Genomic DNA, 27,477 nt, shown 5'->3' with positions numbered 1-27,477 from the left:
ATACAATTCAATAGAAAAAAGCCCAAATAATCCAAATAAAAATGAGCAAAGGATCTGAATAGATATTTCTCCCAAAAAGATATACAAATAACCAACAGGTACATAAAAAGATGCTCAACATCACTAATCAACAGGGAAATGCAAATTAAAACCACAATGAGCTATTGCATCACACCTGTTAGGATGTCTATCATCAAAAAGATAAGAGATAGTAAATGCTGGTAAGGATATGGAGAAAAGGAAACGCTTGTGCACTGTTAGTGGGAATGTAAATTGGTGCAACTACTATGGAAAACAGTACAGAGTTTCCCCAAGAAATTAAAAATATAATTACCATACGTTCCCGCAATCCCACTTCTAGGTATACATCCAAAGGGATGAAATCATTATCTCAAAGAGATATGTTCCCTCCCACGTTCATTGCAGTATTATTCACAACAGCCGAAGTATGAAAACAACCTAAGTGTCCAAGGATGGATGAATAGATAAAGAAGATGTGGTACATACATACGCTAGAATATTATTTGGCCTTAAAAAAGGGGGAAATCCTGACATTTGTGACAACATGGATGAACCTAGAGAGCATTATGCTAAGTGAAATAAACCAGTCAGAGAAAGACAAATACCACATGGTATCACATGCATGTGGAAACTAACTAACTAACTAAATAAATCAAGTCAAACTCATAGAAACAGAGAGTAGAATGGTGGTTGCCAGGAACTGGGGGTGGGGGAAATGGGGAGAGGTCAGTAAAGGGTACGAACTTCCAGTTATAAGATGAATAAAGTCTGAGCATCTACTATCCAACATGGTGACTAGAGCTGATAATACCATATCGTATAAATGAAATTTGATAAGAGAGTAGAATTTAAGTGTTTTCACCAAAAACAAGGGAAAATATGCGAAATGATGAATCTGTTAACTTGATTGTGAGAATCCTTTCAGAATGTATACATATAGCAAATCAAAGAAGAAGCAAAAAACAAATTCATGAGTCCTAAGACTGAAAATCTGAGCATAAGACTATAAACTCCTCCACTAGTACTCAAGTGCCTTGAAAACAGGGACTCCTTTTTGTTCAACTCTGTGAGCCTGGCATCTAGAAAACATCTGGCATGTAGTAGGTGCTTAATTAATATTCATTGAAAGAATGAATAAAATTAATGAGACAGAAAGCATATGAAGTCCCAGGCAGGATTAAAAAATATAGAAATTAAAAACACCTAGACACAACTGTAGAACACCACAGACCAAGAGAAACTTTAAAGGCACCAGAAAGAAAAACAAGATTACCTATGAAGGATCCTTGTCAATGAAACTAAGAACACACTTTATTAGAGTAACCAGAATGCGATTAACTAATATCTTCAAAGTGTTGAGGGAAAATAATTTTTAATCTAAAGCTATGTATCCAGCTAAATTATTATTTAAGAGTAAAGAAAAAAATAGGATTTTCAAAGATACAAAGGTTGTTAAGAGAGTTTACTAGGCACAGCCCCTCATTTCAGCAAGAAAAAATGAATTCACAGAGAGGAGTCAGGTGCAAGATTCAACAGTGAGCAAGGAAATGGGTAAAACACCTCGGGAAATTTCAACAGGCATTAGTTGTAAGTAATAACAACAACACTAACAGTAACTGTGGGGTTGAATATGTGGTAGGACTGAACAATGGACAGCAGTGATTTTAAAGATGGGGAAGTTTGAGAGAAGGTGAAACATTCCTTCTTTCCTTATTCTGGACGAGACTAGAGAGACTGACTAACTTTGGACCGTGTAGCAAAATCTGCTGACAGAGCATTTATATTAAAATTGGGAGAATAACATGTAAAATAATAGAAATAGATAACTTCCAAACCTGAAGGGCGGAAGTGGGGAAAAGCAGGAAAAAATAAAACTTGATCAGAACAACAGAAAGGAGTGCTCAATGAAGAGTATGCATAACAATGCTCATAGACCATTGATGGGAACAGAGACTAGAACAACATTTCTGGAAAGCAATTTAACTATACACACCAAGAGCCCATAAAAGTTCTCATTGCTCGTTAGTTTGACTACTTGGAATTTATCCTAAGAGGGAAAAACCAAAGATGAAAATAGCCTAATGTTCAGCGTTATTTGTTTTTAAACTATAGAGTTATAATTTTGTGCTCAGTGTATATGTAGTAAATTAATAAAGTAACTACAACATAATTTTAAGTGAAAAAAGCAGAATAGTAAAAATAGTTGATATTTATTGGATGCTAACTATGGGTGCATCATTTTTCTGAGGCTTTACTCCTATTAATTTCTTTAATTCTCATTACACTCCTCTGAGGTTGATACTATTGTGTTCTTCATTTTATAGGTGAGGAAATTGAGGCACAGACTGTTTAAGCAGCATGCCTAGCTCAGGCACTAGTCAGCGGTGGAGCTCTGACTCACCCCAGGCAATATGGGCACAGCACTTGAGCTCTGTACCCCTGTGCTATGCTCTCTAGGCTCATAAAGTGGTAGGCAGGATAAGCCACTTGTGTGTGTGTGTGTGTGTGTGTGTGTGAGCAAAATATACTCCAACTCTCAATGTAATAGTGGGTATAGCTAAATTGTGAGATTATGGATGATTTCTAATGTCCTAACACTTTCTCTATTTTCATGACTTTCTTCAATGAGAATGGTTACTCATAATCACATGACACTTCCTGTTTAGGATAGAACAATCAATCCATTTGACAGCCCTTCTATACTATTCCAATAGGATGCTTGCCTCCGCAGTACACCACAGAATTGTACTCATGGGTAAGCCAGTAGAAGGACAATCTAATGTAGTGTGCCTTAAACTTCTGTGGGTTGTGAAGATCTTGAGAATCTAGTGGAAGCTGGGTACCTTCTCCACCGAATGCACAGGTGTCTACAACTTCAGGAGATTCACATATCCCCATTAGCCAACTGTAAACCAGAAGTCTCTGCCCTCAGGTTAAGAACGAACCGGGTTAAGGTGCCTCACTTATCCAGCAGCTTCAATGACCTAGACCACTGTGGAGAACAAAGAAGAAAGCATCGCCCATGTTTCCATGTGTCTCTCCCCAACTAAGTTGTCTTTGTGTTGTTGACACCACTGCCCCCGTCCCTACCACTGAGGGTCTGGGTGCTGGAGGGACCAAAGCAGTAGAAATTTAAATCTATAAATACAAAATCTGTGGCCCTGGTGGTGGGGCCAAGGTCATATGACATGTGAGAAGAGGGTGGTAGCTCAGATGAGGGGACCAAAGAGAATGGGCCCAGTGACAACGATATTTGGATATATATAGGTAGAAAAGTCTAAACATGAAAATACAAAGAATAGTCACCATTTTGTAGGAATAGATTTTAGTCCCAAATGTAAATGAGGGTATAGGTCCTTTTCTGCTAGGCTGGGGGAAATATTGTAAGCAGAAAGAGACGTAAGTCAGAGGGGTAGTATATGAATTCCAGGTTGGAGAAACCTTGGGAGAAAAACTGCCCAGGTTTTCAATTTTGCACAGTTCCAAATAGTCGCTGAATGGAAGGTGCTTCAGGCCCTGTCTGCTGGTGCATGAGGTAGAACTATATTTCTGAGCACACAGACGAGTTGTTATGAAATTCATGCACTGCTACAGCTCATTTACTCTTTTTCTTGGGACTCCCCATAGGTCCTCACCCAAAGCATATAATTCGACAAACTCAACAAGCTTTTCTGGCTTCCTAATCCACAGAAAATTAGAAGGAGAGAGGGTTTTGAACCAGGCCCGCTAACAGTAACGAATTAACAGCTAAGAGAATAAAGAAGTACTAAAAAAAAAAATTGTAGAAAACACATATAGCATAGCAGTATGGGCCATGTACTAATGGGACAAAGGTCACAAGCCCCAAGAAACCTTGTCATACTAGTTATTTCACAGCCCAGGATACAGTAATTTATATTCATCATAGTCACCATTTGTCATATAGAATGTATTAAATTATATTTAACAAGGATAGGCAGTACATAATGCCTTCTAAGCTGTATTTTTTAAAACCTGAACTAAATAAAATAAAATTTAAAAATTACCCCTTAAAGGGCAGCCCTCGACTATTTGAAGATTTAACTTCTCTGAGATATCCTCTTCCCTTACAAAGACAGAAAGTAAACGAGGCATTGCAGGGTTATTCTGGGAGATTTCACAGATCAAATATCAAACTGAAACACTCTACCTGTGGTGATGTGATATACCAATCAATACGCATCCATAAAATTATATGATGGATTAACTCATCAGAAACTCATGAGGAAACGTGCGATCCACTAAATCCACACACACCTGTCGGAGTGAGGAGGGCACTGAGTAGAAATAAGAAGCCATTCACAAAGAACTAGGCAGGGAGTCAGGCTTCCGCTCCCTGAGCTCTGCACGGAAGATAGCACCCGGAATGACAGAGATTTCTATGATGTGAAAGCTTTCGTTAACTCGGTCTTACGCAGAATGAAACACATAGAATATAGAATTTAAGAATTTAGAGAAAATGATGGGGGTCATCTACTTCCACATCATTATTAGATGAAGAAATAGCATCCAAGCTCAAGTCGCACAGCAGATGGAGCCGCTACAGAACCCACGGTGTTGACTCCCATTCGGTGTCCTGCTTGCTCCGCCTCCTCTACCACATTCTCTGCCTCCGTTACGTCGTGCTGAGAATCACTGGGCAATGGGGAGACAGAGTACCCTAGTCTCTTCCTCCCTCCTTCTCAAGTTCAATTGCACACAACTCTAGTGGCCTTAACAAGGGTATTGTCATTGGGAAGAGTTTAGAAAGGGCCTCTCTCGTCTGGGTTTTCCCAACCTAAACTTGTCCCCACAAGTCAGTCGGTCAATAGAACACCGCTGATGCCCACTCTGTACACAAGATCACCAAGGAGAAAAAGACGCTGCATCCTGCCTCCGCGAGACGCCCCCTGGAGCGTGAAAAAGTGTGCAGTGAAGATTATTGTGACAGGCATTTAGAGAAGAACACAGGAGAGATCAGTGTTGCCCCAGCCACGGGCAAAGCTTCTTGGTGTGGATATGAGATTTGAAAGATGAGTAGGACTTAATTTGTCCTCAAGTACAAAGCCCAAATTCCTTATGACAAGCAAGGCCTTTCATTCCTGGCCTCTGTGTATCTCCTCAGCCTCATCTCTCCATGTGAGCCCTTATATTCTGTGCTCAATGGAACCAACGGAGACTCTCCCAACGGGGCAAGCTCTTTCTCTCCCTGGATCACTGCATAGCCTGCTCTTTTTGTCCCAAACAGCCTCCCTTCTCTTTCCCTCCACCTGCTCAATCTTACTTCTCCTTCAAGTCAAACAATGCCTCCAGCAAAATTTCTTCCAGGCTCCAGCTTCCCAGCTGCATTAAATGCCTGTTCTCTGTGCTCCTGAGGGGCTCATGCAAAACCTTGTTATAGGAATGAAGACTGAGAAGGAGGAACGACATAAACAAAGGTGGGAAGAGCTGGGATGAAGGGATGGGGAGACAAGGGGGCGGAGGGAGACTGGTTTGACTCAAGTGGAAGATGTCCTTTGGAGAAGGAATGTAATGCTAAATTTTTAAGGTTTTATATGGCAAAATGTATGGCAAAGAGACTAAACCAACATAGTTAGCCAGCCATAGGGAGCAAGGATTTTGCAACAAATTGTGAGCAATCAGAAATTAGGTGGCACAATCCCCAAGAGCAGACTGGCAAACAGAATGAGGTATCATGAAGAAGGAAAAAGAGAAATACTCAGGATCAAACCACCAACCAGCCTTGTGAATCTGTACAATTAAATACCCTCTATTTAAAATAAGGATAATGTCTCCTTCATAATTGTTGTGAGGATAAAATTAGACAATGTGGCACAAGAAAATGCTCAATACCTGGGAGCATTCCCAATATTAACATTCTCTAATCCGGAAAGACCCTGGGTGTTATTTGTGGGAGTGCCACATTCAAAATTAGATCCAGAAACACTCAGCGGGGAGTGTTGGAGATGGGGAAGAAATAGAGGCCAAGGGAAGAGAAAAATGATGAGAAACAGAAAGAAAATTGCAACGAAAAAACAACACATCACTTGAAAACCTTCACAACAAAATTTACCCTCTCTTTATTTTCCTGTCTGGTGTTACATTTTGCCGTATAGTAGCAATAACTTCTACTGCTTTACAGTACACTCACAATAAATGGCTTCTGAGCTTGATTTATGACCTGAGCGAAGTGTAGGCATTTAATCATTCCTAGCAGCTATTTAAGGTTCCGTATATCACCGTTCAGGAGCGATTATCTAGGAACCTTATTTAAAGGGCAGGTTAGAGAGCTGAGACTTGGGGCTCAGAGGGGTTTCCTTCTCAGCTCTACAGTATCCTCCTTTGAAAGATGCTTCCTGGCTTATTGAGAACTGGGGAAAGTAGTCAATAGCCCAGAAGAGCTTTAAATTGTACATGAAATGGTCCCGTAGCTTTCAATTCACTCATTCAGGAAGTCAGCTACGCTCATAAGAAAATCTAACAGGGAACGCAACATACAGGCAGCACTGCAATTAAAAGTTGCCCTTCCTCTGTGCCCTCTTTCACGGACTTCCGCCTTTTTAAAGAGCAGACACAGGTCACACCCCCACTACAGCATGATTTCAAGTCCAGTAACTGAGAGAAAACTCAGTGTTGGCTGCTTTATCCAGGCCACGCTCTGAGCAGAGGTAAGATCTTCTTAGACTCTGGAATTTCTAGCCACCGAAGGAGACTTTTTTATCTACAAGGTCATAAGTGTCATGTCTTTTAAACTCCTGGGTTTATAAGTGAGAATTTGGGAGGAGCAGCTGGCCTGGAAAGATATGCTGTTGATAAAAATTTGTGCTCCGGTCCTTATGGCCCCTTCCCGCTGCTTCCCCGCCCTGCTTTCTCACACTGTTGCAGGAGCCACGTGACATCTGGCATCTTCCTGCAGGGCAGCCACCCAGTTAGGCAGGGACGTACATGGCTGTGTTATCTCAGAGCGGAAGCCCACTGTTCTTCCATTCAATCCGTATGGGAGACAGCTTCTAACAGGTGAGCTTTAAGGGCCTGAGCTCCATCGAAAAGCGATGTTAACAGTGGCCAGAAAGCAGTTGAGCCCTGGACTAAGTGGAATTCAAGTGTGAGTGCTGAAGAATGTCTGATAAGGAGTTTTTGCAAACGAAGAAGGGGATTTAAAAGAAATCTTCAAACTGTTTGGCTGACCCACTGATAAGCCATATACTCATCCAGGGGGTTGAGGAAGTGACATAAACTCTTCTAACTTCATTCCCTCACTCATCAACAGCTTTTTAGGGGCACATAATAGAGATACATTCTATTTTATAGGTTGTTCTAACTGAATAAGAAATCATATCTGGGGCATTTTAGACTCTGGATTAGGTAGCAGTGGGAAAACCACCTGAATTACGGAAGAAAGAAAATGGTTGTCTCTGTGTCAAACCCCGTCCTGATCTGGTACCTTATTTATCCTCACAGTTCTGCCAAGCACCTGTTGCTATTAGCGAACCATGAGGAAACTGAGGGTTAGAGAAGTCACAGGTCTTGCCAAGGTCACAGAGCTAGGAAGCTGCAGGGCCCAGGTTCTCTTTGCTGAACGACAATCTGCATGAGAAAACTGAGTTGAATTTAAGAAACGGGCAGGCAAAGATGCCGTCCATCACTAGCTCAAACCAGGTTCCTATGAGGACCACTTTTTGTAACACAGGCCAAGCAATATCCAGATTCCTTTGTTGGGCTGGCATTTTTAAAAATCAAAGTTGCTGTTGTCACCACTATTATTGTCAAATACTTAGGGCAGAGATCGGGTAGGATTTTCAACATTTGATTTGCCAGGTTTCTGTGAGATTGCAGTACCTGTAGAGCTATGAGGTCCTTTTCAAATCTTTTGAGACCTTGAGTGACTGGTGGAGGCTGGCGTACCAATACCTGTCTCAGAGCCCTCCTCAATGTCTGATTTAGTGGCCCCCAAATTGGGTAAATGAGTTCTAGTGGTGAGCTGTGCAGCATGGTATTCAAATTGTGGAATTAGGTCTGAGATCCAGCCCGTTTTAGCCACTTATCAACTGTGTGACCTTGGATAGATTACCTAACCTCTCAGAGCCTCAATTTCATCATCTGCAAAATATGGATATTAACAGTACCTAAAAGCATGACTGCCTGCCACATGGTGAGCACTTGGTAAACACTCAACATTATTTGTCTTTGTGGTTGTAATAATTCTCCTTCTCTTCAGTTCATTTTTGCTCATTTCCAAGCTCATAACAATTAGAAAACTGATTTCCACCAGAGCAATTCTAGGAACGTATTTGTAGGACGGACATTTTCCCAATCATTTTCTTGAACCTTTCTCAATAGGCCTTGGGATTTGGGGAGGAAGGTTGCCTCCTGGTGCTGGTGAGAAGCATAAAATCCACCTGGCTTGCCTTGTCTCTTCTCGCCTCCCCAGTATTTGGCATTGCTACATTGCAAATCTGTCGCCTTTAGTGCCACAAGTTCTTACACTAGGGCAGTCACACTTAGTAAGACACAGACCCGCTGACACTTACAAAAATCTCTCTTATGCTCCTGCAAAAGCTAAAGATGAGCTTCAATCAGTGGCTTATTTATAGTCTGAGGAGTTATATCCCACCTCTGTCTCGGGATTTTCACCAGAAGACAGAACCTACTTACAGCTCCTCTCCCACTGCCAAATCACCCTACCGAGCTGTGGGGCCACTTGCCACATCAGCCCTTTGGAGGTTGCCACAGGTCAGCAATCACTGGTGACGTTTGAAGGAGCTGCTATGTCCAGCACGTCCATCAAATAAATTACTGTGCGGCGTGAGGGGACGAGGAGCAGCTGAACGCCTTCTCAGAAAAGAACAGTGAGTGGAAAAGCACCTGCTCCCAAGAACAGACAGCTTCCAGGTTGTTTTCGTCATTATAAAGTAAATACGACAGTGGCCTTGCTTTCAGAATTGTGAAGACAAGAAGGTCAAGTACCATAGTGACATTCATCCTCCCATCATTTAGTGCCTGGAGGGACTCTGGGGCTGGTGTGAGGTGCCCTTCTGGGATGTGAGCTCAGAACAGGAGCGCTGCCTTCAGACCTTCAGAAACTCACACAGAGCTGGGCAGCCATTCAGTATGTTTACCGAGTGTGTTTAGGATGAACGAGGCTTGGATCCATCCCACTGAAGAATAACCAGTCTTTTTCTAGTGCTCAGCACCCCAGCCACTTATTTGCTCAAAGTGAAGTGAGGAGTCCGTCTCCACTTTCTTTCTTCCTACCCCTATCAGGGACCAGAATGGCCCTTGACATTGAGCCTCCAGAATCATCTCAACTTCTGGTGCACTCAGCTTCTAACGCACATTCCTCCTTGTCTGAGCCCCATTAGAATGCACAAGCAATGGCTTTATTATTTACCCTGAGCCTCCCTGTGTCTCTTGGCTGGAAGAGGAAGCTGATGGGAGGGTGTGAAAACTTTAAATTTGGGCCCTGGAGCCACTTTACCACTGAGCAACGGTGATTGAGATTTTGTTTGTAAGAGTCTTTGGAAACTCTGAGTTCAGTGTAGGAACGAGACCATAGCTGGGCCTTAGTGGAAATTCATAGTCTTTACATCAGACAGCCTAGGGAAGATCCTCCTTTCTGTTATATATTACCTAGACACATAACATAGATCCTTGCGGACTATGGTAGCGATTAGAAATTATATGTATAAAATACTTAGCACAAAGGAGCTTAACAAAGGGTAGTTATTGACATTGGTGTTAGGACATTTCTAGACACCCTCCATCATGAGTTCTCAAAGTAGGTTCCAGCTCCAGTTCCATATTTCCATAGAAATATGAAGGTCATCTTTTTGGTTGTCACAATGCCTAGGAGAGGGGATGCCCAACATTCCACAATGCTCAACACAATCCTACACATTAATAAGCTAGCAGCTCCAAATGCCAATTGTGCTCCTTTTGAGAATCACCGGTCCTACACCTCAGATCTTCTCCACTGTGACTCATTGCACTCATCACACACTCGTCCACCACCAAGAAATCCACTTACAGCCTTTCGGTAACTCCATGGATATGCTGAGCTAGCTAATCGCTCAGAGGCTGAGCAATTGGCTCCAGATGTCTTTGGAATGAGCTTGGAATTGGAAGCCCTGAGTTGGAGTCTGTTTTTCCACTGATGAGTCATATGGTTCCCTGATTAGAAAATGTCTTCTCCTCTTTGAACCTCTTCTTTGTCATCTGTCACTTAGTGATACTGAAACTCCCCAAATGTTATGAGCATTAAATCAGAAAATGTACATGGAAATGCATCAGAACCATAAGGTCCTATGCAGCTGTATAGGATGTGGATGTACAGTATTATGTGCTATATGATTGACTAGGAGCCAACCTAAGGCTCTTCCTTTGAAAAATCTGATTGGCCTGAGCAGTACTGTGCTGAGCCATGTTGGAGATTTTGGCACAAGGAAAGATCAATAATTCTTATCCTGCCTTCTTTAAAACTTTGATATTTTGTTCATCAATAATTTTTTTGCATTAATTTTGATTTTAAATATCTTATGACAATATTATTTACTTTGATTACTGGCTGTTTGGGTGCCCCCTCAAATTTTGTACCCCAGGCAAATGCCCCACTGCCTCACGCTTGTCCTGGCCGTGGGTCTGATGTTTTGGCAAAGGCTCCCTAATCTTCAATCCAGTTGGTTGTGCTTCAATCCAAACCTTTTATCCCTTGTTCTGTATGGTAGAGAGAAAGAGCCTACTGGATTCATTGCTTTCTCATAATAACTCTCTATACTTGATGGTAGTAATCAAATTGTTCATCAGCCCCCTTTTCTCTCTGCTAAATTACCCTAACTTACCTCTTCCTTAGAGTGCCTCAGGTTCTTTAACGAACCAACTTTTTGCCTACCTCAACAAACAAGAAAAATCTCAAATAAACAATCCAACAGTGCACCTAAAGGAAATGGAAAAAGAAGAACAAAGCACAAAATCAATAGAAGATAGGAAATAATAAATGAGAGCAGAAATTAATGAAATAGAGACTAAAAAAATAATAAGCGGGGCTGGCCCCATGGCCGAATGGTTAAGTTCGCATGCTCCACTTCAGCGGCCCAGGGTTTCACTGGTTCAGATCCTGGGCGAGGACGTGGCACCGCTCATCAAGCCATGCTGAGGCGCCATCCCACATGCCACAACCAGAGGGACTCACAACTAGAATATACAACTATGTACTTTGGGGAGAAGAAGAAGAAGAGGAGGAGGAGGAGGAGGAGGAGGAGGAGGAGGGGGAAGAGGAAGAGGAGGAGGAGGAAGAAGAAGGAGAAAAAGATTGGCAACAGATGTTAGCTCAGGTGTCAGTCTTTAAAAAAAAAAAAGAAAAGAAAAAAATCAATGAAACCAAGAGCTGGTTCTTTGAAAAAATAAACAAAATTGATAAACCTTTAGCTAGACTCACCAAGAAAAAAAGAGAGAAGCCTCAAATAAAATCAGAAATGAAAGAGAAGAAATTACAATGGACACCTCAGAAATACAAAAGATTATAAGAGAATAGTATGAAAAGCTATATGCCAACAAATTGGATAATCTGGAAGAAATGGATAAATTTTTAGAACCATACACCAATTCAAAACTGAATCAAGAAGAAATAGAGAATTTGAATAGACCAATCACCAGTAAGGAGATTGAAACAGTAATCAAAAACCTCCTTAAAAATAAAAGTGCAGGAGCAGATGGCTTCCCTGGTGAATTCTACCAAACATTCAAAGGAAACTTAATACCTGTCCTTCTCAAACTCTTCCAAAAAGTTGAAGAGGAGGGGAGGCTTCCTAACTCATTCTATGAAGCCAACATTATCCTGATACCAAAACCAGACAAGGACAACACAAAAAAAGAAAATTATAGGCCAATATCCCTAATGAACATCGATGCAAAAATCCTCAGTGAAATACTAGGTAATCGAATACAGCAAATCAAACACATTACAAAGATCAGACACCACGATCGAGTGGGATTTATTCCAAGGATGCAGGGATGACTCAACATCCACAAATCAATCAATGTGATACACCACTTTAACAAGAAGAATAAAAATCACATGATCATTTCAATAGATGCAGAGAAAGCATTTGACAAGATGCAGCATCCATTTATGATAAAAACTCTGAATAAAATTGGTGTAGAAGGAAAGTACCTCAACATAATAAAGGCCATATATAACAAACCCACAGCTAATATCATTCTCAATGGAGAAAAACTGAAAGCTGTCCCTTCAAGAACAGGAATCAGACAAGGATGCCCACTTTCACCACTCTTATTTAACATAGTATTGAAAATCCCAGCAGGAGGAATCAGGCAAGAAAAAGAAATAAAAGGGATCCAAATTGGAAAGGAAGAAGTGAAACTGTCACTATTTGCAGATGTCATGATTTTATGTAGAGAAAACCTCAAAGAATCCACCAAAAAACTTTTAGAAATAATAAATGAATACAGTAAAGTTGTAGGATACAAAATCAACATCAAAAATCAGTTGTGTTTCTATCACTAATGATGAAGTAGCAGAAAGAGAAATTAAGAATGCAATCCCATTTATACTCACAACAAAAAGAATGAAATACCTAGAAATAAACTTAACCAAAGAGGTGAAAGATCTGTACACTGAAAACTATAAAACATTGTTGAAAGAAATTGAAGAAGATACAAAGAAATGGAAGGATATTCCATGCTCTTGGATTGGAAGAATTAACATCGTTAAAATGTCCATACTTCCTAAAGCAATCTACAGATTCAGGGCAACCCCTATCAAAGTTTCAACAACATTTTTTGTTGTTGAACAAATAGAACAAAGGATCCTAAAATTTATATGGAACAACAAAAGACCCCAAATAGCCAAAGGAATCCTGAGCAAAAAGGACAAAGCCGGAGGTATCACACTCCCTGATTTCAAAATATACTACAAAGTTATAGTAACCAAAACAGCATGGTACTGGCAACAAAAACAGATGCACAGATCAATGGAATAGAAATGACAGCCCAGAAATAAACCCACACATATACGGACAGCTAATTTTGGACAAACGAGCCAAGAGCATTCAACGGAGAAAGGAGAATCTCTTCAATAAATGGTGTTGGGAAAACTGGACAGCCACATGCAAAAGAATGAAAGTAGACCATTATCTTACACCATACACAAAAATTAACTCAAAATGGATTAAAGACTTGAATGTAAGACCTGAAACCATGAAACTTCTAGAAAAAAACATAGGCAGTATGGTCTTTGACATCCATCTTAGCAGCATAGTTTCAAGTATCACATCTGATTGGGCAAGGGAAACAATAGAAAAAATAAACAAATGGGACTACATCAAACTAAAAATCTTCTGCACAGCAAAGGAAACCATCCCCAGAACAAAAAGACAACCTAACAATTGGGAGAAGCTATTTGCAAACCATATATCTGATAAGGAGTTAATATCTAAAATATATAAAGAACTCATACATCTCAACAAAAAAACTAACAACCCAATTAAAAAATGGGCAAAAGATCTGAATAGACATTTCTCCAAAGAAGATATATGGATGGCCAACAGGCACATGAAAAGATGCTCAACATCATTAACTATCAGGGAAAACTACAATGAGCTGTCACCTCACTCCCATCAGAATGGCTACAATCAACAAGACAGGAAACAACAAGTGTTGGAGAGGCTGTGGAGAGAAGGGAACGCTTGTTCACTGCTGGTGTGAGTGCAAGCTGGTGTAGCCATTATGGAAAACAGTATGGAGATTCCTCAGAAAATTAAGAATAGATCTACCATATGATCCAGCTATTCCACTGCTGGGTATTTATCCAAAGAACTTGAAAACACAGATGCATAAAGATACACAAACCCCCTGTGTTCATCGCAGCATAATTCACAATAGCCAAGACTTGGAAGCAACCTAGATGCCCATCAAGGGATGAATGGATAAAGAAGATGTGGTATATATACACAATGGAATACCACTCAGCCATAAGAATCTATGAAATCTAGCCATTCGTGACAACATGTATGGCCCTTGAGGGTATTATGCTAAGGAGAATAAGTCAGAGGGAGAAAGTCAAATACCATGTGATCTCACTCATAAGCAGAAGATAAAAACAACAAACAATCACATAGAGACAGAGATTGGATTGGTGGTTACCAGAGGGGAAGGGGGACAGGGAGGAGGATGAAAGGGGTGATTAGGCACATGTCTGTGGCGATGGATGGTAATTAATCTTTGCATGGTGAACATGATGTAATCTGCACAGGAATCAAAATATAATGATGTACACCAGAAATTTATATAATGTTATAAACCAGTGTTATCCCAATAAAAAATTTAAAAACCAACTTTTGAGCTAATTTTCAACCTGGCTGCTGATTTCTGAGCTTTTAATTGTGAGAAGCCAACAATACACTGACAAAAGAATGTCCAGTGTAATTTTATATATTATGATTTGCAGCACATTTCCAATTTTTTTCCCCCATTAAAGTACTTGGGACCAGCTGATCTACACGTGGTAGTAATGGATACTACTGTAGTCTACTGTGGGACTTTTATTACCTGGACCCCCCAGATGCTTTTCTTATATCCTGACAATATAATAAACACAATAGGTAGGGACAATAAGACCAGGTGATTTCTCAGAGCCTCTCAGTCACACCGGAGCTACCATAGAGGACTCTGGAGCATGGTGACTTGGGGCCTCAGTTGCATTTTTTATACTTTTCCAGGTGGAGGAAAGTTAGTAATGACATCAAATCCTGCTATTCGTAGAAAGTACATCTCATGATCCAGTAGCCTCGATATTTGCCCGATTTGAGTTATTTTCTTAAGAAACAACTTCCATTTATTGAACACCAACTAGTGCTAACCTATGATCATCATCACTCCCATTTTACAGGTGAGAAACTGAGGGTAATACGATTTAAGCACCTTGTTCAGAAGCACATGGCTGGTTAGGAGGCGGCTGGGATTTGAAGGCTGTCATCTGGCTTCAGAGTTCGTGCATTTAATCACTATTCTATTCTGCTTCTTGGATACCATCAAGTAGGGCATGTGGGGTTGATCCTTGCAACAGCTCCACGTGCCAGATAATATACCCATTTCCTCCTGAGGAAATGGAGACTTCAGAAAGTAAAATCACTTGATCAGGTTTAACTCTTTTTTTAACTGAGTGAAATCTAGAAAAAATAGACCTGCTCCTCCATGCTTACATTTCCCTCTCCACGGGAAGGGCATTCATGAGCAAATCAGGCTGTGTGACCAGGGGCGAGTATGTAGCTCAGAATGAAAAAAGATATAGCTTGCTTTCTTATCAGATCTTCAGGGGCAAATTGTGAATTCTTGCCAATGTCAATTTGAGCGTAGGTGAGAAAGAGCAAAAGGCTCATCGAGCAATAGTGTCCCCTCAGGTCTCCATTACATAGCAAGGTGGTGGGTGAGCTGAAATGTAAACTCTGCTCACCCTGAAAGGGCCGGCTGCGTTTTATGAATGAATATGTGGGTGCTGATTTACTCTAACTCATTTCAGTTCAGCCTGGCAGGCTGAGAAAACACAGAAGTAGAGGTCTGCTGAGGCCCCATCTCTGGAGAAGGCTGGTTTCTGCTCCCATAGCCCTGTGCACTCCTGTGCCTCACTTGGCACACCTAACTCGAGCAGACAGAGCCCTTCCTGTGCCTCAGGAGGGTAGTACTTCCCATCGCTCGCAGTTCTGCACTTTCGTTCACGGTGTCTGGGTCTAGATGAATGAGATTTACATAGTTTTAATAAATATTAATAACCATTTTAATCTCAGTAAACCTTTCATATGAGACATTCAAATCACTTCCCAGTCATCTCAGGCTCCCAACGAGAGGGAAGTAATCACTTTGTGAAGCTGTGCCAACTCTTCCAGGCCTTTCGGGCCCCGTTCAGGCTGGGTCTGTGTGACAGGGAACATGTTTGGGGAGAAAATAAACAAGTGCCATGGATGGGCATGTGGGCAGATGGCACCCATAAGCCCACCCCCATTTTCAAAAGTTGTACTCCTGTCTCTCCTTTTAATTTATTTACCACCTGTGCTCTATTATTTTTGTAGTGGGATGTTTTATAATATTAATAATAATACTAGAAGCTAATATTTATTGAGTGCTTGCCATGTGCCAAACCATGAGCTGTGTACCTTAAATGCATTATTTTATTCAACTATGTCATTAGATAGAAATCATTATCATCCCCACCTTACAGATGAGAAAACCGAGTCTCAGAGAGGTTGCTTGTCCCAGGTCACATAACCAGTAAATCACATGACAGCATGCAGGTTCAAACTGAGGTTTGTTAGCTTCTAGTGATCTTTGGCTGTCAATAGGATAGCCTTATCATTCCCCTTCTTGTTGAAAGCAAAATATTTTTAGCAAATAGTACAGTACAGTTTGAAAAGAATTGCTTCAAGTAGACCCAGCCTTTGGTGAGGGGGAGAGATTACTTCAAACAGCCTAGTGAATTAGGAGCCTATAGAGTGAATTTTAAAATCCCTTGCCATCCATAGGATCAGGCCAAATGAGCTTCACGTTCATGAGCCGTTAGAGCTGGAAGATATCTCAGGGATTACCTGGTTCAAGCTTCTTATTTCACACATGAAGAGACTGAGGAACAGAGAAGTGAAGGAACTCGTTCAAGGTTATCATAATCACAAACATTTGGATTATTCCCTCGGAGATTTGTTTCTTCTTACTATTATTATTTGCTATTAGTTCTTAATGCATTTTGAGATATATGCATACCAAATGATAATAAAAAATAAGACGTTTTGCTATAATGTATTTCTTTGTGTGTAAATCACTACTTGCTGGCGTTCTATGAATCAGTCTTAGCAGACGGGAGTTCTAGAACACTTACAACAACTCAGCACGAATGAAGTCAGCATATTCTCCGTGCTCATCAAAATTTTCCTGTTCTCAAATCCAAAGTGTTAATGTACCATTCTCAAAAGGACAGCTGTTCCCTCTAGTTTAAGACTGATGCCTTGTCTTGATGGTTTATGTGTCTCAGAAAGAATTCTCTCACAGTAGCTGTTAGCTACTGTAAACAGCTGTTAGCTGTTTATGTGTTTGCACCATTGCTGGACCATGGGTTGCACAATGGGTGCTTTGCTGGCAGAGACCTTGTGTTTTCATCATTGTCCTCAGTCCCTTAGTACCAGCCCTGGCACAAAATCTATACTCATCAAATGTTTGTTGCGTGAATGATGGATGGGTGATTGTAAAGACCTGGAAATCTTTGTCATCAATATAGCATTGTAATGTGAAGCTCATCATTAATGCTTATGGAATAACAGAGCAGAAATACAGAAAGGCAGCCCAGGCTCAGGCGCAGACTTGACCAAACTCTAGACTGATAGTGTTCAAACATTCACATACCTTTTCAGGGTTAGATTGCCCTATCTCAATTTATTAGCCGGAGGATAGCCAGTGGTCACTAAGATGTCCTACGCCATCATCATTTTTAAGAGGAGGAGTAACGATATGAGGTAGTGAAGGGGCACTCTAGAAATTCCTTTTAATTATACTGGGGAAGTTCTTTATCACACTTTTTAAGTTAAGCCTATATCTCCCCAAGTAACAGAAAACTTTCAATGATGATCCCTCTGTGAAAGCTCAAGCCACAGGTGAAATTTCGGAGACTGATTCATGCATTCTTTCTCACTCAACATTTATTGGATATTGCGTCATGCACCAAAAAGACAAATACGAAAAAGACAATCTCCTGCCCTCAAGGAGCTTGCAGTCTTGGGAAGAGGGGTAAGAAAGAGCACACAGTAAACACATAGTTACAGTAAAGCTGGGTCAAGGCAACTCACTCTGAAGTCAGACTACGAGGGCTCAACACCCACTCCATATTTCACTAGTTGTGTGACACTGAGTGAACTACTTAACTTTCCAAAGCCTTGTGTCATAAAATATAAAATAGGGACATTAATACCTGTTATGCAAAGTTCTTGGTGTGTTAAATGAGATGATATATATAAATGCTTAACAGAGTATGTGGTAGTATTCAAAAATATTAGCTATGATAACAGTGGTTCTTACACTCCTATTATAAATGCTTTCATGGAAATATGGACAGAAGAAGGGCACCTAACTAACAAGGGTTGGGATGGAGAGGTAAAAGAAGACTAACTTTTTAAAGAACAATAAAGATTGGTATGAATTGGTAGGCAGATTGTGTCCAGGGTGGTTGAAATTGGGATAAGAAGTGGTTGGTCTCTCTTTTAGGTGTCTGATGGAATAAGCCGGAAGGCTAGGAGGCATGTAAAAATCTCAGCTATTTAAGGCAAGTCTTGTGCTTCCAACCAGTTGGACCAGAGAACAAGAATGGCAGAGGGAAAAGCACAGATGCAGGAATTGGATCATCAAGGGCCTTTACTTTGAAGGCCTTGCAGGTCATTGAAGAATTTTAAATAGGGGAGTGACATAACAGAATTTTGGAAGGATCACTCTGGCTATGGTGTAGACTAGAGTGGCTCAGAAGAGACTAGACCATATGCAGAATGTGAGTTGGGAGGCTGTTTGCAGTAATGTGGGTGAGAAATGATGAGAACCTAAACTAAGGCACTCACAATGGGAGCAAAAGGAAGTGAAGGAGATTTGAGAAATTTTCAAGAAGAAAGGGGTAGGACTTGGCAATTAATTTGATGTGAGGAGCAAAGGCAAGCAGCAGCCTTGGATGACACCCAGATTTCTGGTTCTTGAGATGGGATGGATGGAAGAGCAGGTGAGGCAGGAAGATGATGCATTCAGTTTGGGATATGTTGAGTTTGTGGTTCTTTATAGGACTTTCAGGGAGAAATGTCTAGCAGGCATTTGGATAGAAAGGTCTGGCCCTCAGAAGAAATACAGGATTTTACAGTCATGGAGAGGATCCAAGAAATTATTTCATGTGTTGAAAACAGTTGATTTAAAGCCATCTACTGAATCCATTTTTGTTGTTGTTAAAGATGAGAACACTAAAGACAGAATATATGGTTCTTCTAGAAGACCAGTTTTCAATTTTCTTAAAATAAACAACTCACTTTGATGAACAGAATAAAGTTTCTCGCAATTCTAACACTTTGATTTTATTGTTCCAAAACACTGCTGTGAATCTGGAATTGCCTTTTGACGACAGTAAACCTGTGGCCTTAAAACTTCCTTTGTGGTTGTGTGGAATATGTTTTTTTAAATGAAAGCCCACTATTATAAAGCCATATGGCCCCAAACATGCAGTGACTGTGCTCATGAGAAAGAAAAACCAAGTAAAGATACTATCTACATTTACCTACTCTGATCCCAATTGGCCGCAAACAGCAGAAGGATCTTCCTGCCATAGTGGTCGCGGTTTTCCAGCACTCCAGGGAACCCATCGATGAGAGCCCTCTTAATGCCGGGATCATCGGCCTTGAAGTTTTTGAACATGTCCAGGTTTAGCTGGCGGTACTGGAAGTACTGGGCCAGGAGTCTAAAGGCATCTGCTTGGTGAAACTTCCTGGCTCGGAGAAATCTCAGGATGAAGGCATCATCTGTACGTAAAAATCCAATGTCAGGCCTGGTGATGATCATGTCCCTGACTTGCTGAATATCCTGATGTAAAACATCTGGGTTTTCATTCAGTTCCAGGCGAGCTTTCTCTATAGTCTCTGGACTGAGTCCAGCCTGTAAATGGGTCATCTTGGCCAAATCTCCCTTCCAAGTGCTTAATTTTTCGTATTTGGAAAGAAGAGGAACTGGTCCCATTCACGTGATGGTCTGCTGAAATCGGGGCCCATTCAACAGATTTTTGCTACCAAACAGCCACTGAAACAGACAAACAGAGGGTCTTCTTTCTGGTCCTGGGAAGCAGTAGGACATTCAGGTCCTATGTGGTGGTAGCCATCCAAAAGAGAAGCAAAGTCAAGGCCATTGCCCACTGCAAAACAAATGCGCACAAGAGAAACAAAACAGAGATGATACAAGAAAGTCTGGGCAAGTTAACTGGAACTTAGATAGAAAAGTCGTATATTATACTGTGGGTGTGATTAGATTAGGTATCCAAAAAACAAAGGGTAAATTATTCTTAAAATGAGATATTTAGCATAATTTTATTACTGACAACTTGAATGGATAATATGCAAGTATTTGAAACATGTTTGGAAACATTTTAGTAACACTGACTAGTTAACATAATAGTATATGGTCAGATTAGTAATAGATGGCTCTTTTATTAGTTACCCTAAGTAACAGTAAGAAGAGAGAAAGATCCTTCTGTTACAGCGTGCTTTATGGGGCTATTCATAAGACTAGATGTGGCAGAGAAATTACGGCTGCTGTACAATTTATTGCTTCCCATTAGCCCCTCTTCTCAAGTAGAAGTACCTTTCATAGAAATACTCCCTCCCCCACCTTTTTTTAAGGCAGCCATTTGAATCTTAACAATAAAAAGGGTCTGTTAAAGGTCACCCCATCATAACCTCACAGGTACCTCATTACTCATAATTGAACAAACAACAGTGGGGGTTGGGAGGGCACGGGCTCATGGCTGGAAACTTGACCTTTAATAATCAAACTGAACAGCAATCAGAAAGGATGCTCATGTGTGGACATTTACAAGCAGTTTTATTATTTGCCTTTGTCATCTTTCTGCAGAAAAAGCGAAGGGACTTGAAACTCTTGGTCGCCTTCCTACCTAACCCAACATCCATACAGACTTAAGAATCATTCCATTTTATGTAACTTTTCTGTTGTCCTGAGATATTATTTTACTGGTGATAATGATCGAATGTTTTAATTCCCTCAGATACCTCCCTTAAGATTTCTCTACCTAAGCGGTAGACAGAGAAACACCCACGTTATTTGCATCTTTCTCATCTTAAATACAAACGTCTAAGCTCTCTCAGACATTGGATTGGTCTAACCTGGAAGTTCCAAATATCAGAAGACATACATGTTGTAAATAAACGTAGAGGCATATATTTTTTCCCTAGCTTTCTTAGGTCAACAGTATCTGCAATAAGAGAGAAAACATTTACTCCCAAGCTAATTACTATTGGTAATGCTTTATCATACAAAATAATTTAAAATGTCTCTTCTACTTAGTTTAGGACTAGCAGTAATTTCTTAAGGGAGACAATCAGCTCACACATTTCTGCTTTATATTGACTTTGTAAAATGGGAGAGATGAAGGACAGTTTCAGTAACGGGTATTCATTTTCAGGACAATAGAATAATAAAAATTTGATTTACAAAATGTTGGCTTTGTAAAATAATTTGTAAGAAAATAGCATTTAGCTCTGTGATGTGGGAAAACAAGAAACAGAGCAGAGTCTTGATTCTCACTGATTTATAAGGACTTAGAATAGTAAAGGAAAATAGTACTATGAACTGTTCCTAGGATTGGAAGAAATTTCAAAATCCATCTAGGTCCATGCCTATCTGATGTTAAAATTCCCTCTCTAATAGCCTCACCACACTCCTTCAAAAAATTGCCTTGTTTAGTGTCTTCCTCTTTGAATTCATCCCTACACCCACTACAATCTATCTTTGCTCTCACCAACCAATGACCAGGATGACCGTATAATTTATTATCCAAATTTAGACACTAGGAGGCGCTAATAAGAATAATGCTGGAACAACAAGCACAGACCGGAACAGTTCCAAACAAACCCAGACAGATAATCACCCTACTAGTGAATGACCTTTCTGTTGCTACACCCAATGGACAAATTTTCAGTACCTATACGGATGACCTCTATCAGTATTTGATACTGATGGCTTTATCCTTCTTAAAACTCTCTCTCCTATTCTCCAACTCTCTTTTCTGTGACTTCAGACACACTATTTTTCTCCTAGCCTTCTATCTATTCCTGCTCAATCTTCTCTTCCTGTGGTCACTGCTTTACTGTGGTGTTTTCAGGATCCTGCTCCATGATTTGGTCACCTACATTTGGACAACTTCAGTCCATTTCTCTCTCCTGATCTGATCTTCAGACCACATATCCAACTGCCTACTGAACACCTCCACTTAGATGTCCCATAGACACCACACTCTCAATATATTCAAAACTGATCTAACCACAGTCCCTTGTCCTGAATTTGCTTCTCCAACTCCATCTCTTAGTGACTGACACCATCTTCTGTGCAGTTTCGCACGCTAGAAACTGAGAGTCAACTATTATTCCACCCTCTCCCTTACCATAATATTTCTGAAAATCTGTCCAATTTTTTTCCATCCATTTTCACTGTCTTTGTTTAGGCCACATCATCCCACATCTGTTTAGTCCTGCAACATTCTCCTTGCTGCGAACCTTGTCTTTTCCTAGTCTATTCTCAGTATTACAATTGAAATCTTCTCATGTCACTCCTTGATTGGCACTGATCAGTAGCTACCAATTGCCCTAGGATAAACTACAAAACTACATAACATGGTCTCCAAGACGCTTCATCATTTGGTCCCTATCTGTCTTTCCAGATTCACCCTCCGGCCATGCAGCCACACTGAGCCACTTGCAGTTTCTCCTCACTTCTGTGGGCCCTGGCAAAAGATTCTCTCTCTGCCTACAATGACCACTGATTAACTCCTTTTTGTCCTTCAGGAGTCATCTTAGAGATTATTTTCTCTAGAAAACCCTGCCTGACCTTCAGAGGTCATGGGTAGCTCCACAGCCCCAGCCACACCACATTTTATTGTCATTTTCCTCTCTCCCTCTCTACTCCAAACCCCTTGCAGACAAGAGCTGGATCTCATTCGTCTGTGTGTCCCCAACATAGTGCCTGACACAAAGAGAATCAGCTCCATGAGCAGAGTGACTTTGTTGTTTTCATCATCTATCCTCAGTGCCTAGGACAGTGCCTGCCATGGATTAAGCGCTCAATAAATAATATAGAATAAATGAATAAAGAAAGTAGTTGAAATGTTTCAGTGAGTAAGTGGTTTCTCCTACTATTTGGGTACCTCTAGAACAGTGTTCTTTAAATGAGGGCATGCAGCTGACTTTTAATTTCCTCTCTCATCTACCAAGCATTTTTTTTCCTAGGAGAACTTAGCCTAGGTGCATTGTACTTCAGATCATGGACTCCTTTGAGCACGCTGGGCAATGTTCACAGTTCCACACCACGCACAGGATGCTTAGAGCACAAGGCATAGCAAGGGCTTGTCCTCTATAGAAGATTTAAAGCAGCTGGGAGTGAGTTACTTACCGTATATTTCAGGAAACTCAACGATGTTTCCTAGATAAATTACTACAGGTTCAAGGGGAGAGTCGTGGGTTGCATTTTTCATGGCCCACTTCCACACATAGCTATGTCTCCAATCTATAATATCTGAAATAAATTTGCTTCAATCTCTATCTTTATTTTGTGCTCAGCATACAGCGGAAGGTTCTGGGGAGAATACCCAAGCCAGGGTCACTGGGTTTCATACTTAAGATGAAATAGATATTTTCCATTAAAGGCAAATCCTTCATTTCAGATGTCTGAATACACTGCTACTTAAATAACAACTTAAACTCATAATATTTAAGGCACTAAAATGCTATGCTATTCAAGAACATTCTCCAGGATGTAGCATTGTCAATTGACTATAATCTTTTGTCCACATGAAGGATTTGGTTCTCGTTCAACTTTTCTGAATTGGTCAAACAAATATAAAAGGATACATCGGACTTGATATCACATGAAGAAGTAGGAGTAGTTTTGTATCCTGGTGGTATTCATAATAATAATAGCTTTAATTTAATTTAATTTAATTTGTTATTTATTATAACTGTGTTTATTACATCCCAGGCACTTACATATTCTCTTTTTATATATTATATTGTTTAATCCATAGAACAACTGTATGAAATAAGTCTATTATTGTCTCCATTTTTCAGATGAGGAAACTGAGGCATAGAGAGGTTAAATGACTTTCCCAAGGTTACACAGCTACTAAGAAGCAGAAACTGAATTCAAGCCGGAGTAATCTTTTTCCAGTCCCACGCTCTTTACTACTATGCTGTTCTGCCCCTTCTGTGTAGCAGAGAGGTTCTACTACTACTTAAGACCTATCTGACCTCCAGCAAGTCACCTTTCGTCTCAGAACCTCACTTTTTTCCCTCTCAAATCCCTTCCAGATTTACCATTCTACAAACCCAAGTATGCCTAAAGGGATTGACAGATATTCTCAGGTAGCCTAAAACCACCCCTTACAGATGTCCAGTTACCGTGTTGTCCTCATTTAGTCCTTAGAAGACGACTGAAGCTTTTTAAAATCTAGTTGTCTGTGCCTTTTCCAGCTATCACAATTTTTTGCTCTTCCTTTATGCATTTTCCTTTGGCCAAAACACCCTATCAAAGACCCTGCCATTCTGTTTGAAGGATTGATACTTCTCCATGCTTAGTGAGTGCCAAGGATGACCTGGGCATTGAGATGTGCTTAATAACCCAAAAGGGCGTTTTAGGCAGGTTCATGTGAGCCTCAGAAACCATCTTTTCCATTGCTGGTTGAGTCCCCAATGATTTTTTTTTTCCTAAATATTGGCAACTGAGCTAACAATTGTTGCCAATCTTATTTTTCTTTCTTTTTTTTTTCTGCTTTTGATCCCCAAATCCCCCCAGTCCATAGTTGTATACTTTAGTTGTGGGTCCTTCTAGTTGTGGCATGTGGGACGCTGCCTCAATGTGGCCTGATGAGTGGTGCCATGTCCGCGCCCAGGATCTGAACTGGAGAAACCCTGGGCCCCCAAAGTGGAGTGCACGAACTTAACCACTCGGCCACAGGGCCGGCCCCCACCCAATGATTCTTTATTCAGAGATTGTTCCAAATACGTGGAGAGTAACTAACCACACTCTCTGGTGAGGCCAACGTAGGAACTAACTTCCAGTTCTAATCCATGCTTTTCCTAATGAACTAGAAATTTTGGTAGTGGTATTTTTGTATGAGAGAGAGGAAAGAAGAGTGTCCATATCATGATATTTGAAATCACAGCATCAATAGATTCCGGATTCATACTCCATGTCAAGTTTCCATTAAAAAAAATCTATTTGTATACTTCTTCATACAGAATTCAGTCTTAAGAAAGTATATTTGCACACACCCTAGTATTTATGAATCAAGGAGTCTAGGTGGAAAAATCATTTCATAAAGTATTTATAATTCAAATGAAATCTATTTTGGTTATTTTATAATCTATTATTGTCATTTACTTCATTATCTTCAGAAACACATTAAATATAGTGGGAAACAGAATAATAATAGCAATGTCTTGTCTACAAATATGTACATGTGTATGTATTATTTCAAAGCATTTTACATTGATTATCTTTTATTCATTGTTAACAATGGTCCTGCAATAGGTAGAGGAAAGATAATTCCCTGGAGATGCTGAGGATCATGTGAAATAATGTAGGTAATAATGCTTGGGAAATGAAAACCTCCATTTTACATTTACTATAATATTTTTGTTGATATCATAATTTTGTTGTCTCCAGGTAAATAAAAGAATATTGAGGACTAGAATAGCTAAGAACTTGGCTTACAGTCAGATAATGAGCTAGTATTGAAGTCGAAGGAAAAAACAAGCAAATATGCGTTAACTACTTACTATATGCCTACGGCTTTGATGTTCTATGATCTAATCTCCACACCAACAGTTAAAGCTAGGTTATTACTTGTTGGATGAAAGGAGAAATCTGAGATTTAGATAGACTAAGTATAGCTGGGAGAACAAAGATCTGCACCCAAGCCTACCTTACCCAAAGCCCGTGTTCTGTCCATGACCCTGCCCTGCCTCTCAGAGTAGGTGCTTTCCATATTCCACCCTGGGTACCACTGCCCTCTCACTCACTCACTCACACAGCAGGCACACACCAACAGCCCACCGGTCCTAGGGAAGATCATTTAAGGGATGCTGTAAAATTGGCCAAATTGGGGGAGAAAAGAGTATATTATTGTCATGACCAGAAAGACAAAATCTATAAAGCCTAAATGAGATATAAAGAACATCAATAATTAATTAATAATACCTCAAATATTTATTGTTTCTGAGTGTTCTTGGTAATACAAAGAACAATTTTAAGTACACACAAATTTAAATTAACCCAAATACATAACGAGAAACTATGCCCATATTTGTTTTGTGGGCTTCTTTTATGAGAAAAGATGAAAAATGAATCTCAGTGATAAAACTTTCCACATGAAAGTCTAATCAACCATCTCAGCCATCAGTAGGTGTGAAAGTTATGTTTCCAGATTTTAAATCCTTATTCAGTAAGGTTAACCCTTATCGCTCTTCACCTTTCTAAAATCTCACTTCAAATTTTTTAACTGAATATGTGATTTCCCCTAGAAATGCCGAAAGGAATTTTTATACTGAATGAAATAAAAATAGATGCTGCTGATACATCTAGACCAAAATTAAAAGTCACAGTGAGCAAAAATCTTTTTTTTTTTTTTTGAGTACGACTCTATTTGGAATCTTTCCTGAAAGACGATATGCTCCCTTACTGCCAGTGGAGCCTACACTGAAATCTCAGAGGTTGGTTGATTACAACATTCTTTGGTGCTGACCAGAAAGGAGTCTTCTCTCTAAACGATGCATTTGAGAGTGAGCATTAGGGCTGACAAAGGTACACAAGCCCCGAGAGTAACAAAGTGGCCCCCAACACATCAACTTACTATCCAATGTTAGCCAACTTGCAGATATGAACTATGCATACCAGGGGCAGGGATTATAGTCTGGAAAGATAAAAGGAAGTCAAAGAAGACCTTTAATCATCTGAAAGTGTAGCATGACCAGAATTTAGCCCCTGGCACATAGTCAACTTTCTATCACCTTTGGCTCAGTCCTCACCCAGGGCTTACCCTTGCCACATAAATTTTCACCATGTGTACTCCCTTGGCTCCCTCTAATATAGCAACCAAGCACACAGTCAGCTGCTCCCATTTGCTCTTGTTCTTAAGAAAGATTAAAAGTAAATTGGAATGAGTTCCGTCAGAGTAGAGACACTGAGAACTTCGACCCACAGTAGATGCCAGACCAGAATTAGAATAGGCTGGGACTCAGATGAAGTGGACCTACTTGACAGAAGATTGTGTCCTGAGTTCTAGAACAATCTATAAAGCTTTTCTTCTTCTAGTTTGCTTTGGGGCAAATAATGCAAGTTGAAGGGAAAGACAACTTGTAAGGAAGGCCTGGGATTTTTCTGCCCCCTCATTGTGTTAGGTAGAAATGTTTTTGATTGAAGTAGTATTTAGTTTACATCTCTCTGTGTTCTAAATAAAGACAATGTCTAGGGGAAAAAATTTATTGAGGCAAAACAAATTAGACTGGAATGTTTTTCTATGCCATTAAACTATCTCCGTAAGAATTCACTGGCAGTCAATGCCCCAATTTAAAAGACAGATTAGTTGTGCTTCTTAGAAGTATCAATGGGAGGGGAAGGAAAAAAACACTTGGAAGAGGATATTTCTCTAAGAATATACTC

At 40.2% G+C, this 27,477-nt stretch overlaps 1 protein-coding gene across 1 annotated transcript in view; it reads right to left on the bottom strand.

Moving 5' to 3' along the window:
• CLVS1 (clavesin 1) overlaps positions 1-19,773 on the bottom strand; it is a 163,882-nt gene extending 144,109 nt beyond the window's left edge. Inside the window, exon 1 of the mRNA XM_046641927.1 lies at positions 19,319-19,773. Coding sequence (XP_046497883.1) covers positions 19,319-19,773 — 455 coding nt within the window. The remainder of the gene's footprint in view (positions 1-19,318) is intronic.
• Between the last annotated feature and the right edge of the window lie 7,704 nt (positions 19,774-27,477).

This window comes from Equus quagga, chromosome 16, assembly GCF_021613505.1.
Source record: "Equus quagga isolate Etosha38 chromosome 16, UCLA_HA_Equagga_1.0, whole genome shotgun sequence".
Taxonomy (NCBI): Eukaryota; Metazoa; Chordata; class Mammalia; order Perissodactyla; family Equidae; genus Equus; species Equus quagga.
Note: the sequence above shows the minus strand (reverse complement) of the source record. Positions and strands in the feature narration are given on the sequence as shown.